We start from the raw sequence: 18,255 nt of genomic DNA, 5'->3' as shown, positions 1-18,255 counted from the left end.
AAATCATGCATGGCATGGGGAAAGTGGACCCAGAAGATTTTCGTCTCTCATGACACCACAACCCACAATGAAGCTGAATGTTGGGAGGATTCAGATGAAAGTACCTCTTGCAGATTTCCTAGACATCTGGTTAGCCGCTGTTGAGAACAGGATGCTGGACTAGATTACCATTAGTGTGGTTCAGCAGTATCTAATGCTTTAATATTTCCCCATCTGCTGTGGCAAATTCTGCTCCTAATTAGGCCCCCATCCCATACCCTCCAACATTTCTCCAATGAAAATAGGGACATCCTATTCCATCACAATAATTTTACTATTTATACCCTGCTCATCTGACCGGGTTATGCCAGCTACTCTGAGCGGCTTCCAACATAATAAAACATTAAACATTAAAGAACTTCCCTATACAGTGGTACCTCGGGTTACATATGCTTCAGGTTACATATGCTTCAGGTTACAGACTCTGTTAACACAGAAATAGTGCTTCAGGTTAAGAACTTTGCTTCAGGATGAGAACAGAAATCATGCTTCGGAGGTGCAGCAGCAGCAGGAGGCCCCATTAGCTAAAGTGGTGCTTCAGGTTAAGAACAGTTTCAGGTTAAGAACAGACCTCCAGAACGAATTAAGTACTTAACCCGAGGTACCACTGTACAGAGCTGCCTTCAGATATCTCAGGCATTGGATAACTCCATACCTTCCAATATTTATCTGATGAAAACAGCAACATCGTGGCGAAGGGGCTTGAATAACTCAGAGAAGCTATGAGCTATGCCATGCAGGGCCACCCAAGACGGACAGGTCATAGCCGAGAGTTTAGATTAAATGTGATCCACCTGGAGAAGGAACTGGCAATCCACTCCAGTATTCTGCCAAGAAAACACCATGGACATAAAAAAGGAGCAGCTTTGAGAAGACAGTGTTTCCAAGGCATGCTCTAGTTCATGGGGTCACGGAGTGTCGAAGACGACTAAACAACAACAAAGGGAAAGTGGGACATTCCAGGATCAAATCAGAAACTCGGACGACTTCTGTAAATCCAGGAGTGTCCCTGGAAAATAGGGACACTTGGGAGGATCTGCCATCCATTGTTAAAATGGCGAAGAAAAAGGGGAGCTCACACTTCTGCTCGTTTGCTCAGGAGAGCAGGAATAAATCACTGAATCTCTCACTCTGGATCAATTAAAAACCCTAATTAATGTTCAGCGGCTATAACTAAACGACTCATTACTATGTGCATTAACTCGTTTTATTATCCATGTATGCCTCCTTGCGCTCACTGATATATTATAATAATATAATAAAATTATAGTAATATAATAAAAATCAAATTCCAGGCTTTCCCAGGACAAGCCTTTTGCACTGTGTGTGTGTGTGTCCCGTAACTGTGCCCCCTTCCAGCTCAACCTTAACCCCCGGGTGAAAAGAATAAAGAAAAACCAGCTACGAGTCTCCCTTCTCAGCACCCAGCAGAAAGAGAGAGCTCTACGCAAAATGGGAAGATCAAGCAGCGCAGCCCCGCCCAATAGCTCTGCGCATGCGTTCCCCAGCGGCGGACTCCATTCCCCAGGAACCTCTGCGGCACTCCCGCCCTTGCCCCGCCTCTTTCCCCTGTTTCACACTTCCGGTGCGACCGCGTTGTCCCCGCGCGTGCGTTCGAGCGCTGCGCGGTTAGTGCTTCCGGCCCGAGAATTTGAAGCGCGTGTGTGGCGAAGTTTGCCTCTTGTCGGTTCCAGCCATGCGGCCCGGTAAGGGACGGGAGGGAAGAGTTGTGAGGAGGGTGCTGCTGCTTCGGGGGGTGCACGAAGCCGATGCGAGCTTGGCGGGGGAGGGGTGGAAGGAAGGGGAAAAGGAGCCCGCGGGCAGACACGTGGCTGCTCGGATCGTCTGGTGGTTGATTTGTTCTTCTGTTTGTTATTTAAAGTCATTATGCGGCTGTTGCTGCTGCTGCTGTTTGCCCTGCTCCTTAGCTGACAAAGTCTCTTCGAGCGGTTTACTATAGAGATCGGTGGTTCCTACTTTTAGGCTTACGATCTGAAAAGGAGGACGCGAGGAGCAAGCTCAGGGCACAGATTCTTAAAAATTAAAGAGCATAAGGAGAGCCTTCTGGATCGGGAGTCCAGGACTGGTCCAGGGTCCTGTTTCCACAGTGGCCTAGCAGATGCCTGAACCAGGCCTTACAACGGCCAGCTGGGTCACCTGTTGAAATAACCGTCACCGGTTGAGAGTTTCCCAAAGGCAGTTGATTTCTCGGCAAAAGTTAGCACTGTTTGCATACTCTACAGTGGTACCTCAGGTTACATATGCTTCAGGTTACTGTAGTCTGTAACATCCGGTTACAGACTCCGCTAACCCAGAAATAGTGCTTCAGGTTAAGAACTTTGCCTCAGGATAAGAACAGAAATTGTGCTCTGGCGGCGCGGCGGCAGCAGGAGGCCCCATTAGCTAAAGTGGTCTTCAGGTTAAGAACAGTTTCAGGTTAAGAACGGCCCTCCAGATCTAATTAAGTACTTAACCAGAGGTACCACTGTACTTTTATTTTCACTCTGCGACCTTATGGGACGGCAGCCGTTAGGTCTCAGTTAAGGGGTGGGGAGAGTAAGGTTTCATCTCGTTTCTCTGACTTGTGTGCCCTACTCCTCTGCAGGTTTTAGCCCCCGTGGAGGACGTGGGGGGCGTGGTGGGTTTGGAGATCGTGGTGGGTTTGGAGATCGTGGGGGACGCGGAGGCTTCCGAGGAGGGCGAGGTGAGTTATCTCTTTCTTCCCCCATTTGTGCATTAGCTGTAAGCGTTTGTTGCCACCCTACAGATAGGACACTCAGATCTGCAGTGGGGCATGCTGGGGAGAAATCAAGGTACTTAACCACACAGTTGTGGTGGCTTGTCTCTCCTCTTGGTGGTTTAGTCAAAGGGTGGTCCAGGTGCCTTGGCCAGGTAGCAGCCATGTGTGTTTCCCTTTCTGGGTGGGAATGAGGTCTAGCCAGTTTGGGCCTGGGCACATCAGAAACATAAAAGCCAAGCAGCTAAAAGCCTTCCTTCCAAACTTGCAGGTGGAGAGAGGGCAGCTTCCAAGACAATCCCTGGTCTCCTGTGGAGCTCCAGGGTTGGGAGGAAGACTGAGCCCGCTAAAGGGCTATGACAAACCCATTTTAGCATCAAGGACTGGTCCCCAAAACCCATTCCTTGGTAATTAAGCTGAGACTAATAATCAAGGTCTGACACCAACTCTGCAAAGTACATTGCCCCCACTCCTCCTGTCCAAACAGCCTGGGTCAGGAGACCTTATTAGATATCCCTAAGATTCTCGAGAAGCAAGAGCTAAAAACAAGGCACCGCACTCCTTGAGTCTGAAGTCACCAACTTAGTAGTAAAAGACCAAGAAGTTAGGGACTGGATTGAGTACAAAGAAGACAGACATCAATTTTTAATGCTGAAGATTTATTAAGAAATCAAAAAATAAAATAAAGGATAAAATGTAGAACTCCTGTAGCTCTGTTTTAAAACAGCTGCACTAGTTGCCAATTTGTTTCCAAGACCTGATTAAAGCCTTAAACAGCTTAGGTGCCAAATACTTGAAAGACCATCTCCATCCCTGCCAGTCTTCTTGGGCATAAAGATATGCAAAGGCATCTCCCTTGATAGTTTGGTGGAACACTCAGAATTGTATAGAAAGGCAGTCATGGAGAGGGTTTTCTCTGTGACATTCTGAAAAACGTGGAGCTCCATGTGTTGCTGGACTACAACTCCCATTAGTCCCAGTCAGTCAGGGTGATGGGAGCTGGAGGGCCATAGGTTGCAAGCCCCTGACCTAAGATCTTTGGATGAAAGGAGGTATATAAATTTTAACAACAACAACTCGCCACAGAGGTATGTGTAGCATATTCATTGCACAGCTTTTGTTGTACACTGAAGGCACATCTCTTAATCTCTTAATCCCAGCCTTGGGCAGTTAAGGTGTTTTTGTTTCATGGCACTTGCCTCTTTTTCTGAATTTATACTGTCCTGTCTCATTTGGAATAGTTTTACTTGTCCTATACCTGTAATGGTTTTTGTTTGCTTTTATAATGGTATATTACTGTATCCCTCCCTGAGCCCTTATGGGTGAAGGGTGATAAGATATCAAAATCATACAAATAAAACCACAGTATTTAATCTTTGATGCAGAAAGATTTCTGCTTTCCATTATGCCCTTTAGGAGTTGCAACAGTTAAAAACAGAAGCAAACTTAAGTGAAGGAAACTAGAGATTTACTAAAATTACATTGGACTTACACTGAACTGTCACAACTCTCATTCTTGTTGTATTTGTTGAAGGAGCTAACTAGTTTTATTTATAGCTTAACTCATTGCTGTTTTTCTTCTTTTATTTGTTTTGCTTGTTCAACAAATCTTTTTTTAAGTAGGGAGAGAGAAAATAAAGCTTACTTCAACTTTCAGTTACATTGTAACTAATGGGCTGGATGATAACCCAGGGGCTCCTAGCTGGAAACGGTGCATTTACTGGAGCATAATTAGAAGGAAATCATGGTGCTGTCAAGGAAATATAGTTGGGATAATAGATGCAGCTGGAGTGGGTGGGATTATATAGACATGTTGAGGCTTTGGGGTTGTGGTAACTGTTGCTTCTGAATTGCTCATACCCCATTCCTTCTTTCTCTCTTTTTTCACCTGTAGGAGGTGGGTTTAAGTCCCCTGGTGGTGGTGAAGGAGGCTTCCGAGGTGGTCGTGGTGGCGGTGGCTTCCGAGGCGGCCGAGGTGGTGGTTTCCGTGGCGGCCGAGGAGGAGGTGGCCGAGGAGGACGGGGTGGCTTCAGAGGAGGGAAAAAGGTTACAGTAGAGCCCCACAGACATGAAGGTGAGACTTGTTCATCCTGTCATATAAGAAGATAATTAAACTTTTTGCAAGAACATTACTTTTACTGCAGTAGACCCAGTGAATGAGGAACCGCCTCCCAGAGCATTGTGGGAGAGGCATTCTTTCTTTGTTTGATATAGGGCAAGGTAAAAGACTCTTGATATAGGGCAAGGTAAAAGCCTCTTCAGAAGGCTAGCTATTCCTTCCTGTTAACTGTAGCCAAAAGCTATCATGGGAACAGCCCCTGTGGCTTCTCTGATAATTGTTGTTGAGCTTCTACTCACTTCTAAAATATTGATTGCCTGGAAAACACACACACACACACACACATCCATGACTCTGTTTAATGCTAGAAAGCAAATATTTATAGTCGGTTTGCATTCCTTTCCTACAACCCTCCATGTATGAGCACAAATATTTTTTTAAACACTCCTCTTCTGACATGCAGTCCTACTTCTGGCATCCCATACTGCTTTATTAGCCTGAAGTCCTGCTGCATGTGGATGGGAGCTACCTGACCAAAGGGAAAACTGGAGTTAGATGCCAACATTCCAATAGCTCCTGCCCCAAAACATCATATATACTCTAGGCATGCTTGTTAACTTTGAAGCTGTTTTTTAAGGGAAAGTGAGGAAAGCTAAAAGCAGCAGAAATGGTAGTTGCACCAGCTGAAAACGTAAGAAGAGCCTGCTGCATCAGGCCAATGGTCCCATGTAGTCTAGCATCCTATTCTCACAGGATGGCCAACCAGATGCCCGTGGGAAACCTGGAGAGCAGAACATGAGCATAAGAAAGAATTCTCACCTCCCGTGATTTCCAGCAACTGGTATTTGGAAGCATTACTTCCTCCAGCTGTGGAGGTACAGCAGAGGCATCCATGAATTTGTCTAATCCTTTTTTTTAAAAGCTATCTAGGTTGGTGGCCATTACTGCCTCCTGGGGGAGCAGTTCCACAATTTAACTGTGCTGTGTGAAAAAGTACGGGCAGCTCCCCATCTCCATGTGATCTGTTTGTGCACGTAATACATGTCCATATATCCTAACGGCATACTAAACATTTTTGATTTTTGTAAGAAGGCTAGCTGAGGGTGAAATGAGGTTATGGGGACAGAGTCCCATTCACTGTAAAGGACCAGCCACCACGGCTTAGCAGCTGCCTAGATTGAGCTCATGGGGGGAAAGGCAAGAGTGGAAACAGTTTTTGCTGAATAATAATATTTGTATCCTTGCCCACCTGAGCTTGCCCCAGTCTCCCAATATTTAAATCTTGCTCGCCTGAAGCATGTCTCCAATGTGAACAGATCTAAGTTCCGGTCTGTCTTGCCTCCGCAGGTGTCTTCATCTGCCGGGGGAAGGAAGATGCGCTAGTCACACGGAACATGGTGCCTGGCGAGTCTGTGTATGGAGAGAAGAGGATTTCTGTGGAGGTGGGTGATGGATGACGCTCCATGGGTGCATGGTTGTGGGGAGAGGGAATTGCTGGCAAATGCAGGAAGGGGGAGCACGTTCCAAGGATGGGGACCCCTCTTGGTCTGCAGACGCCTTGGTTGGAAAGTCTCTCTCAATCCAGCATGCCGTATCCTCCCCTCTTCAGGACGGTGAACTGAAGGTGGAGTACCGCGCCTGGAATCCCTTCCGCTCCAAACTGGCTGCTGCCATCCTTGGAGGCATTGACCAGATCCATATCAAGCCTGGTGCCAAAGTGCTGTACCTAGGAGCCGCGTCAGGAACAACAGTGTCTCATGTCTCTGACATAGTTGGACCGGTAAGGAGACGCTTTGGGGTACCTGAGACTGCGGGTGTACCTTAAACTGCTGCCAGGTATTGCTGTTTGTACAGATAAAGCTGTACAGTCTTAAGCTAGTGAGTTGCAACAGGAGTAGCAGGGGTGCTGCAGAAAACATCTTCTTGAGTAGTTCCCACAGCTTGCAAATATCAATACAGTGGTACCTCGGGTTACATACGCTTCAGGTTACATACGCTTCAGGTTACAGACTCCGCTAACCCAAGAAATAGTACCTCGGGTTAAGAACTTTGCTTCAGGATGAGAACAGAAATCGTGCGGTGGTGGCGCGGAGGCAGCAGGAGGCCGCATTACCTAAAGTGGTGCTTCAGGTTAAGAACAGTTTCAGGTTAAGAATAGACCTCTGGAACGAATTAAGTACTTAACCCGAGGTACCACTGTACTATGCTCTTTCCTTGACCTCGGGCTATGACTCTGAATGAGATCAAGAGACCTAATCCCCAGCTCCAAGCTTGGGACAGGAGGGGAGTGTAGGGACAGGAATCATCACTGGAGGTTGTCTTAATACTAAGTCAGGCGACTGGTCCATTCAGAGTAGCATTGTCTACACTTCTCTCCAGGGTTTCCAACCAGGGACACCCCGTTTTGAGATGCTGGGGGTTGAACCTGAGATCTTGTAGATGCACTGCCACCAAGCTGTGGCTTCCACCCCCACATTTTCCCCATGGTACTCGAGTGCTTTGGCAACCCAGCATTCAGCTCTTTTCTCCAGAGCTGAAAGAGAAGACTGCAGCTTTCTTTTGGTGCCTAGCGGGCAGGCTGTCCAGTGCTTCCATGCTGTAAGTGTCAAGTGACCAGCCCTGAGGTTAGGAATCTTCCCTTGGCCAGCACTTCTGGAGACAGCATAATTGCAGGGATTATCCCTTCCTGCTTCCAGGTGTTGTTCCAGATGGTAAAAGCAAAAATAAAATAAAAAAAATGATTGCATGGGTTGGCAAATGTGGTTCAGTGTGAGCAGGTGTAAAGTGATACATATTGTGGAATAACCTTAATTTTACATATATGCTAATAGGTATCTAAACTGCCAGTGACTGACCAGGAACGGCATCTTGAAGTAGTGGTGAATAGGTCAGTGAAGGTGTTGACCTGGTGTGTGGCAGCTATGCAAAAAGGCAAATTACATTAGAGAAGAGTGAAAATAAATTTGCCAGTATCTTAATATTGTTATGTGAATCTGTGTTGCAGCTGCACTTGGAATACTGTGTACGTTTCTGTTCTCTGTGGAAAATATTGTATAGCTGGAAAAATGTGATGGGGGAAAATTGGGATCAGAAAGCTAACTTATTTTGTAACAAACAAATACAGTTGTACACGAAATAATTTTAAGCAGTTGAATGACAATGAAAAACGGTGTTGATCCAGATATTGAATGACAATGAAAAACAGTGTTGATCCAGAGCAAAAGAATCCAAACACAGTGTATCTTAAGAAATACTCAAATTGTGCATAGCTATAACTCACAAATTAACAAAGAACCCAAACACTTCTTGACCTTAGTCTTCTTCAGTGGTTTCTGTACCATGTACAGTGGTGCCCCGCAAGACGGAAAACCCGCTAGACGAAAGGGTTTTCCGTTTTTGAGCTGCTTTGCAAGATGAATTTCCCTATGGGCTTGCTTCGCAAGACGAAAACGTCTTGCGAGTGTTCCGATTTTTTTTCCGCTTCCCCCCCTTTTTTCTAAGCCGCTAATAGCCTTTTAGCCGCTAAGCCTTTAATAGCCGCTAATAGGGTTGCTTCGCAAGACGAAAAAACTGCTAGACGAAGAGACTCGCTGTCAGAGGCTGCCTCAGGTCTCAGCTCACAAAAGACCAACGCCAAGCTCTTCTTATATACAAGGATGTTTATTGCAGTTCATTATTGATTCCACAACCGAGGCGCGCAGCCCCGCGTCTCTAACGTCAGACATTTGAAGTCCCCTCTGACTGGCTCCCGCCTCTACACCAACTTAAGAGGCTTGTGCTGGTCCACCTCTTCCTGTCTTTCCTTTTCCGCAGGGTCTTTCTGCCCCCCTGGGTTCCTGCCCTCCTGCTCTCTCCTGAAGCGGATTCCTCAGATGCCTGTTCCCCCCTCCTTCGTGCTTTGGGGCCAGGCTCCTCCTCCGGGCTCTCTCCATTTCCGCGCGCCTCCACATTTGAACTTGGCGCGCGCTCGCTACCCCTGACCTTCCTTTTGACACTTACACTACTCCCTGTACTACTCTCCGCCTCTTCCGGCAGGACGTCCTGCCCCGATCTCCTTCCCCTGTCTCTTTCCTGCTCCGCTCCGTGTGTCACACTGGGAACCCCCCTCTCTTCCCTTCGTTCCTGCTGGGAAGCCGGCCCCGATCTCCCACTCCCGCTCGGGGTTTCCCTGCTGCTTCCCTGCTCCTGGCAGGTCCCCCCTGTGACCCCCCTTGTCCTGACTAGGGGCGCCCCCTCCTGAGAATCCTCCGATTCACTTGAGAGACTCATGGAAGATCTCAAGTCATTGTCATCCTCTTCCTCACTGTCCTGGGATTCTTCCTCGTCGCTCTCCGTCTCCTCCCTCACCTGTGCCTCTGTCTCTGAACCCCTGACACTCGCGGAACGGATTATTTTCGTCTTGCAAGGCACCACTGTACTTAAAAACTGTTTGGCATAAAAGCAAATATGAGTCTGCAAAACAATGAAACAATTACACACACACACACACACAATCAGACAATCACAATCAAAAGTACTGTAACTCCACCTTTAATTTAAATGCTATTTTTTAAAAAACCTGATTGGCCACTGCAAGAACAGAATGATGGCCTTTGATCTAATTAGCAAAATGGCCCTTATGTCTGGGGCTCCTCTAGCCATCCTTGCCCAATGAGTAGTAGATTGTTGCTGAAGGTGATAAGTGGAACTGGTGAGTGCTGCTCTTTAGACTATTTCTAGCTATTTTATCAAAGATGATCACTCAGGGCTTCAGCAGTGGCACTGGGCGATGTTCTTCATGAACCCTTTTTCCTGTTCTGGGCCGTGGACAAGGCACTGACTCCCTTGCTTCCTGCTTCTTACCCAACAGGAGGGCCTTGTGTACGCTGTGGAGTTCTCCCATCGCTCGGGTCGCGACCTCATCAACGTGGCAAAGAAACGGACCAACATTATCCCCGTAATAGAGGATGCACGGCACCCACACAAATACCGCATGTTGCTTGGTAAGATGCCCGTGAAGCCTTAACGCCTGAGCAAATAAGCCTTCCTTTCATGCAGCGGTTCTCAACCTTTGAGTCCCCAGATATCGTTGGACTACAACTCCCATCATCCCTGAGCTCTGGCCTTGCTAGCTAGGGGTGATGGGAGTTGTAGTTGAACAACATCTGGGGACCCACAGGTTGAGAAAGGCTGCTTCATGTATGTTGGTTGAGCTGGACATCTCTTAGAGGAGACCCTTTCTCTTCTGTCTTCTGTTTCCCCCACCCACTGGGCGAAAGCAGCTGCCCATGGATTGGAAGACCTTAGTAACATTAATACTTGCATTATGCCAAGCCCAACTGTCTCTATGTTGTCTACAGACAAGCAGTGAGTCTCCAAGGATTCAGGCAAGGGTCTTTCCCAGCCTTAGATGCTGGGGACAGAGCCTGGGAACTTCTGCAAGCAAGCCATGTACCAGGTGTGGGGAAATTTTGTTTGCTGGGGCTGGTGGTGGTCCCCATACCTAGCATATGATCTACCACCGAGAAACATCCATTTATGTTTATTTTGTTTATTAGGAACTGGCTGGCTGCTAGTAACTGATGCTGGGGATTGTACAAAATAAGTGTCTTGGGTGTTCTTCTAAACCATTGACAGGGAAGGTTCCTAACAGTTTTGTTAGTTTGATCTCAGAAAAAAGTCTGAGCTGTTCTCCTAAATCAGTGGTTCCCAATTAGAGGTCCACAGCCCCATCCCTTGCCTCTCCCCCCAAAAAACTAAATTTTCGTCATTTTTGCATGGTAATATCACAAATTTTATGGTCTGCTGTGCCAGTATCAATATATTGGCCAAAATCAGTTTTGAAATCATCCCCACGCCTGATCTGCACAAACCCCACCTGCCTGATCTCCGCAGCTGCTCCTTCCCTCATTTCTGTGCCTGATCTCCCATTTCTGACATTGTGATATATCAGAATATTGTGATGTTTAGCTGTTGATATATCACGATGCGGAAAACCAGATATCGCTCAGCCCTAGTCTGTTTTTAATATAGCTAAAATCCTTTGCTTATTAGGGGCTACCCCACATTTTGTTCAGAAAATTGCTTTGCAGAGGTAACTACCATAAAGTTATCAAAAGTAAGGGGTCTGTAGCTTGGCTTTTGAAAAATAAGTGATCCTCAGTAATTAGCTAACTGGGAACCACTGTCCTAAATAAATGTGGGTAAAGTAGGTGAAATGAACACTGCTGCTGCCTCACTGCTGTTGATTTAATCACAAAAGTGCAGGGGCAGATCTTGACATTGTAGACTGGAAGTGGGAAACAGGGTTAGGGGGCCACTTTGCTGGGTGGGTGGAGCCACCCACCTGTCAATCACCTGGTGCCATCATGACATCAGGGTAACTTGGCTTCAAAGGAAATAATTGGAAGCACAGCCTAAGTGTGCTCCCAGCCCTTCTTTGCAGCCCAGCTTGAGTTTAAGCCACAGCTGCAAAGGCAAAATGATATTTTGCACTGAAAAGTCCACCCTCGTTACATGTGGCACCTTTTTCTGTTGCCATGTATGGTGACAGGAAGAGGCACGAATATAAAAAGATCTGACTTCCTGATGCAAAGTAAGAATCAAGTGTGTACTCCTACTTCTTTGTCCTCTTAGCCATGGCTTGAAATTTGCTGTGGCCAAAGCAGACAGGCCTGGGAAAGGTGGGTGTGTTGAATTAAGCCAGGGGTCCCCTGTTAGTGCTCTAGGCTCTACTGTTTTTCTTTTGCCTGATGACCTTATTTCAAGTGAGGAAAGCGATAGGATTTGCAGGGCAACTTCCAGGCCCATTGTTCAATACGCCCCCTTGCTTTGCAGGCATGGTAGATGTGATCTTCGCAGATGTGGCTCAGCCCGACCAGTCACGTATTGTGGCTTTAAACGCGCACAATTTCTTGAAGAATGGTGGCCATTTTGTCATCTCCATCAAGGTAATGTTTAGTGCGATTGTTAAATTTTTTAACTGTATGACCTTCAGTGGGTCGTTTTCTTCGCCTTTGGCTGGAGAGTCAGCGGGGGCTAAGAGCTGGTTTCCGGTAGTCCATTGGAATTCCATCTCCCTCATCAAGACGACCAACCATTCTGGGGCAGGATTCATAAGTCTACACCTTCTTCTGGTCATGGCACTTATACAAACATAAAGAATTATGCCCAAACCTCGCTGGTTCAGATATCAAAAGAGCCTAGATCATGCCCGCTTCCTTTCTTGTGCTTTGCTGGTCAGTGGCAGCTATTTTCAGGCAGAAACCATGGAGAGTGTGGTGGGGCGAGCGAATGTATCAGTAAGAGAGATCAGACAAATCAATTTTTCCTTTGTCTCTCTCCTGCTCGTCGGCTGCTGCCATTTTAGGGCAAAATCATGATGGGCAGGGACCATTTCCCATGAAAGCTTTGTGGCCGTAAGCCGCACCTAAGTGTATAGAGATATGGTTGATATGCCTTCCACCCAACTGACAAGTGTTATGCCTATTTGGACTGCTGGAGGTAATCTCTGGAGTTGTGTTGGAGAACCCCAGGACTGTTTTCTTAGAGGGGGGAGGCAACATTCATGCTAATGCTGCCTCAAGGTGTCCAGTAATTTGAGCAATCTGGAAGTGAGTGACCAGGTGGGCTGACAGCATGGTCTTTAGACGAGGGAGGTAAAGGTGCCCATTTCTTGAGAAGCCCTCTGTGGATCTAGAAGTGTGTGATAGCTACTGCCAGCTCACAATCACCCTCTTGGAGGAAGGTTCTCAAGCTGGTGGTGGCTGTGATCTTGGGAAGAAACTGGTTATCTGGACCCATTCCAGTCTTGGTCCAGAAAGTAGAATTGGGGGGGAAGTAGCATCTTTGCCTCCTTGCAGTCACACTGTGGGGTGCCACAGGATTCCATCGTGTCCCCAAGGGAAATAAAGCCGTTAGGTATGCTTTTTAGCAGGTTTGGCGATTTGCAAAGAATGCCCAAATGCATTTCTTTGTAACTTCTGCATAGTCATACATAACTTGGGTCCTGGGTAAGGGTGACCTGCACAAAGGCCAACAAGCTGAAACTGAATCCTGCCAATGAAGAGGCCTTTGAGGGTGGGCGTTTCCTGGCTCTGAAAATTAGACAGGGTTCTTGTTCTGGACGGGTGTGCGACCAGGCTACTAGGATGCTCCTGTAACATAAGGGAGCGATGAGTTGTCCCTCTTAGCCAGGGGTCAGCAAGCCTTTTCAGCAGGGGGCTGGTCCACTGTCCCTCAGACCTTGTGGGGGGCCGGACTATATTTTTTTGGGGGAAATGAACGCATTCTTATGCCCCACAAATAGCCCAGAGATGCATTTTAAATAAAAGGACACATTCTACTCATGTAAAAACATGCTGATTCCCGGACCATCCGTGGGCCGGATATAGAAGGCGATGGGCTGGATCTGGCTTCCAGGCCTTAGTCTGCCTACCCATCCTCTTAGATAAACTTGAAGGCTTGCTGTTAGACTGACCTGCTTGATTCTCTCCTCCCAGGCCAACTGCATTGACTCAACAGCAGCACCCGAGGCCGTCTTTGCTTCAGAGGTGAAGAAAATGCAGCAGGAGAACATGAAACCCCAAGAGCAGTTGACTTTGGAGCCCTATGAGCGGGACCATGCTGTAGTAGTTGGCATTTACAGGTACAGTAAAGTCTGGGGGTGCTGATTTCTGGATGCGCTTGGTATTTCCTTGGAGGCATAAAAGGGGAACAGGTAGCATTGGGACATAATGAGGAGCAACTACTGTTTTTCCCACCCCACACTTGAGCAGAGGGAAGATTGGGCTTGTTACAGGGTTGGAAAAGAACCAGGGTGTTGATGGGACTTGTGTGCACACTGTGTATTCTGTGTGTATTCTGTCCAATAAATAGCAGCCAAGCGATCTAAATAAGTTGCAAAGCAGGCCAGATATGTGTCTGGTTTACATGATAATGGTTTTTCCCCCACTCTGATCAAACTCCTTTGATCAGACAGTATCCAACACATTTCTTCCGTTCGTGCGACGGGACTTCCCTTCCCTCTCCTCTACCGACACACACCCATTATCTCTTAAAATCATTGCAATCTGTAAAGTATGCCAGTCTCCACACTAACTGGGTTTCCCTGTTGTACAGGAACCTGAGAAGTTGCCCTTCATCTCTCAGACCATTTGCCCAAGGTCTTAACTAAACCCTGTCCACTGTGGCTGGCAGTGGCTCTCCGGGGTCTTATGCTGAGGTCTTTTCCATCCCTTGGAAAAGTCCTATGACTGCAACTCCTATCAGCCTCGGGAAGCATAGCCAATGACTAGCGGTGATGGGGGTTGCAGTTCAGCAACAGAGTGGGGAGCAGGCACAGGTTCCCCACACCTGTCCCAACAGAACAAGGGTTGCTAGTTCAATTGCAAGAGATTACCCGCCTGGCCCCAATTAAATATATTAATGTCTTTCTGCAATTGATCTCTCTTCTCTACTTCCCCCCCCCCCTTTCCCTTATATGTCACATGTCTTCTTTTCTTAAACTCTGCACTTGAAGGCAAAGCTCTATCTTAAGTAAGGAGCTACCTATCTAAAACAGGATAAAAATATGAACAGGAATATAATGTATTTACAGTTCGCACAAGGAACTGGAACAAAGAAAAAGTTACAGAATGTAAAATACGTAAGATCTTTAAAGGAATCAGAAAGCAGTTGTAGATTGTCTAAAAGGAAAATGCAAATATTTGGAAGGTTTGCTACTTGCTTAGTGACTCAAAAAATAGGAGACCAAAAGGTGCTTCAAAAAGAATTTGGGATAAAATTACAGCAATAAAATAAAAACAGCTACGTCAAAGTTCATGCAGTATAATTGAGGATATCCATAAATAGCCTTCAAGCTCATTGATCTCTGGAGGACAGGCACTACAGCCCTCTCTCATGGGTGTCTAACTTGTGGCTCCCCAGATGTTACTGAACTCTTAATGTGACCTTCAAAAGTTTGTTCAAATGCACACTAATTTAGGCTGGGGGTGCTAAATCATCAGCCATTCCCTTGCAACAGCTTTTGACTAGTTGTATTTCAACAGAGGCTTCATCAGCATTGCTTAATTCACTAGGCTCCAATTTGTGTGTTACGGGAATTGGTTCATCTGATATGATGACAGTGTTTGAGTCCCTGTTATTGAAATCATTCTGTGTTGTGTTGCCCTTGCTTGTCACGTTACTGCAAGTAGCTGGCAGGAAACAGTATCCTGGTATGTGTACCGTACATACCTGGGAAGATTGAGAGTCTTTCCATGAAATGGCTAATGCCTGGTTTAGGCTCCTGCAATCAGCGATATCCTTGTTGCCTCCCACTCGGCCTTTGCTATCAGGATTACCACGGAATACTCACAAAATGAACTTTTGTGTATGAGAAGCTGATGTTGATACTGAATGGTACATTTTAGAAAATAACTTCTTCATTTACAGTGTCAAAGCACAATTGGTAGCAGTCATGTTTGGTCAACAGTCTGTTAACAAACACTCTCCTTTTCCTTACAGACCACCTCCTAAACAGAAGAAATAAAGTGTGGAAGCTAGTAGGTGACCATTGCAACAGTGCTTTAGGTCAGAGTTGCTTTTTCTGCCGCTTCAACGATACAGGACTCTTTCTACTGACTAGACCCCAGCTTTCTTAAGGCCAAGCACTTACGCAGAGATGCTGTTGTGCGTTGGTGTTCCGTGGCGTTATCAAATGTGTATATTTTTTATTAAAATAAGTAATGTAGATATGGTTTTGCTTGTGGACTTGCATATAATCAACAAGGATCAGAATTAGTGTAATAGCTTGTAAAACTTGCCAGAGTCTCCTTTTAATATGTATTTGGTACAGGACTGTAACAAGTGGGGTGCCGCAGGGTTGTGTCCCGGGCCCGTTGTTGTTCAATGACTTGGATGAAGGAATTGAGGGGGTGTTCATCAGATTTGCAGATGACATTAAACTGGGAGGGGCAGCCAGTGCCACTGAAGACTGATCAGGATTCAAGATGAGCTTAACAGATTGGAGAACTGGGCCCAAACTAACAAAATGAATTTCAGTAGGGACAAATGTAAGGTTCTGCACTTAGGCAGGAAGAACCAGCTGCTCAAATATAAGATGGGGGACATCTGACTTGCCAGTAGTACGTTTGAAAAGGATCTAGGAGTCTTAGTAGAGCACAGGCTTAACACAAGTCAACAGTGTGATGCAGCAGCACATAGCTAATGCTCCCTCAACAGAAGTATAGTTTTGAGATCAAGGGAAGTCATAGTAGTGCTCTATTCTACTTTGGTCACACCACGTTTGGAGTACTGTGTCCAGTTCTGGGCACCACAATTTAAGGAGGATACTGACAAGCTGGAAGGTGTGCAGAGGAGAGTGACCAAGATGATCCAAGGGCCTGGAAACCAAGCCTTATGAGAAGCAGTTGAGGGAACTGGGTAAAGGGTGTATGGTGTGTTAGGGGAGGGATAGTACCTCTGGTGGGGCACGCATGCTCCTTCTGGGGTAGTTTGTCCATCTTTGGTCCCCACCCTGCACTGTGTTCTCACCTGTGGCTCCTAGAAGCTGCCGGCATATGCCTGTGGCCACACCCTGGGGAACAGCTTTGACTGGCCAGCTAAACCAAATGAGAGTAGTTGTTGGGTCTCCAACCTTCAGTGGTTAAGGGACTTGCCCTGCACGTGAAGACAGGCTTCAGCAGATTGAGTGGACAAGACCAATAGTGGGCCCAAGGGTCAAGAAGGTGGTTTCTGCACAGGCAGTAGAGGGAAGTGAAGGAACATGGGGCTCGTCAACCTGGGAAGGTAGCCCATCTAGGAGAAGGCAACTCTGATCCTACACCTCCGCTGCCTTGTGGAATATCTTGAGGAGAAGAAAAGGCTGAAGAATAAAACCCCACCCAATCCAGAGTGAATTCTCTCGGACAGTTGGATGGTGTCTTTTATGCCTCCTTCCAGCAACTCCTGCAGCCAAGCTGGTGCCTGATGTATTGTGCTGCATTCCTTTGGACTACAAGGCTGGGGGGGGGGTGTCTTCTGATCAGCCTAGGACCGCCATACACACTGCCCAGGTTTGCACCCCAGAGAGTTCATTTCGGTGCTGCTAACGCAGCAAAAACATTGCAGGAAGCAGCAGTTGCAAGTTACCAGTTTCTGCATCCACAGTGGATGCTGTGACTCTCCAACAGTTTGATTTCACACCTTGGACGCACACTCCATTCTCTTTCAAGACAGACTGATGCCAACAGCAGCCTGGTAAAGAGACTGAGAAGAGAAATAATAGTCATCATCAAACATCTAAAGGGCTGTCACATGGAGCAAGATTGTTTTCTCCTGCACTAGCAGCTAGAACCCAAATCAATGCATCCAAGTTACAAGAAGGGAGATTCTGACTAAACATCAGGAAGAACCTTCTTTTTGTATGGGCCATTTGAATGTGGAACAGACTCCTGTGAGGGGTGATGGGCTCTTTCCTTGGAGGTCTTTAAGCAGCAGTTGGGTGGCAATCTGTCATGTATGGCCTAGTTTATATTCCTGCATTGCAGGGTGTTGGATTAGTTGAACCTTTAATTTTTTTTTTCAACTCTACAGTTCTAGGATTCCAGGATGAGTTCCACTTCTGTACTCTTCATCTTCAAGTGGTAGCTTGGGAGTTACAGGCAGTTCACAGCCTAAAATGGGTCACACCCAACATCAGCACCATTTAAAAAAAAGTTGTTTAGGATATGTTTTTAAATTGAGGAAGACAACCCAACTAGGTGTAAGAGGAAAAATGGAGGCTGGCAAGATGTGGGGTGGACAGAGAAGAGAAATATGACTGCGCTATAAGGCAATATAATGGCCAACATTCATTATGTAAAACTGACCAGAGAGTTAGCTCTAGAAATCTGATTTTGCATACATATGCTTGTAAAATACATACTGGGATCCTGAGATGACCAAAGTACTCATCTCTTTGTTTCCAGGCTCAGTGAAGACGTGATATAAAATCAGATGGGTCTCTGTCCTGAAGGCGAGACATAGATGGGCATGGGGAAGGGACATCTCGTGTTGGATGTTAAAAAAATTGGATGACTCTGTAGTTTCTCTGGGGCTGGGTGGCAGATGTTTCTCCTTGATGGTATGGTTTCAGTACACACCAGCACCACTCTGCCCCATTATTACATGGATTATTACATATCTTTGGTGGCGTATATGGGACAAACATGAAATTCTATGAGAAATTTACTATGCGTGTTAAGACTAGACTAGCATCCCAGTACTGGATATGAAGGAAGCTTCTCCAGAGCTGTGGAATGTTGCATCACAGCATCATCCTGTAGTCTGTACTGCCTGGATAGCGCCTAGAACAGGGGTCAGCAAGGTTTACCTTGCCTGGGCTGGTTCACTCCAGTGGAGATCCCGTCATGGGCCAGATCGCACCTGAGCGAGCGCGCCTGTGATTCCCAGCGTCTGT

The 18,255-nt window shown here is 46.6% G+C and overlaps 1 protein-coding gene across 2 annotated transcripts; it reads left to right on the top strand.

Annotated features, from left to right (window-relative positions):
• The first annotated feature begins 1,601 nt into the window (after positions 1–1,601).
• On the top strand, positions 1,602–15,548 carry FBL (fibrillarin). Of its 2 annotated transcripts, none has more exons than XM_083512349.1 (9): positions 1,602–1,745; positions 2,645–2,743; positions 4,671–4,850; positions 6,183–6,277; positions 6,445–6,615; positions 9,685–9,817; positions 11,652–11,764; positions 13,316–13,461; positions 15,321–15,548. In XM_083512349.1, exons 1-9 carry the CDS (start codon positions 1,736–1,738, stop codon positions 15,343–15,345), a joined length of 972 nt encoding a protein of 323 aa, XP_083368475.1. In that variant the 5' UTR covers positions 1,602–1,735; the 3' UTR covers positions 15,346–15,548. The 2 variants fall into 2 exon arrangements, with proteins under 2 accessions (XP_083368475.1, XP_083368476.1); XM_083512350.1 differs by having other exon boundaries at positions 1,689–1,745; positions 2,663–2,743.
• Positions 15,549–18,255: the final 2,707 nt, after the last annotated feature.

This window comes from Podarcis liolepis (assembly GCF_965112155.1).
Source record: "Podarcis liolepis genome assembly, chromosome: 7".
NCBI classification, from domain to species: domain Eukaryota; kingdom Metazoa; phylum Chordata; class Lepidosauria; order Squamata; family Lacertidae; genus Podarcis; species Podarcis liolepis.
This window is presented reverse-complemented; position numbering and strand designations above follow the sequence as displayed.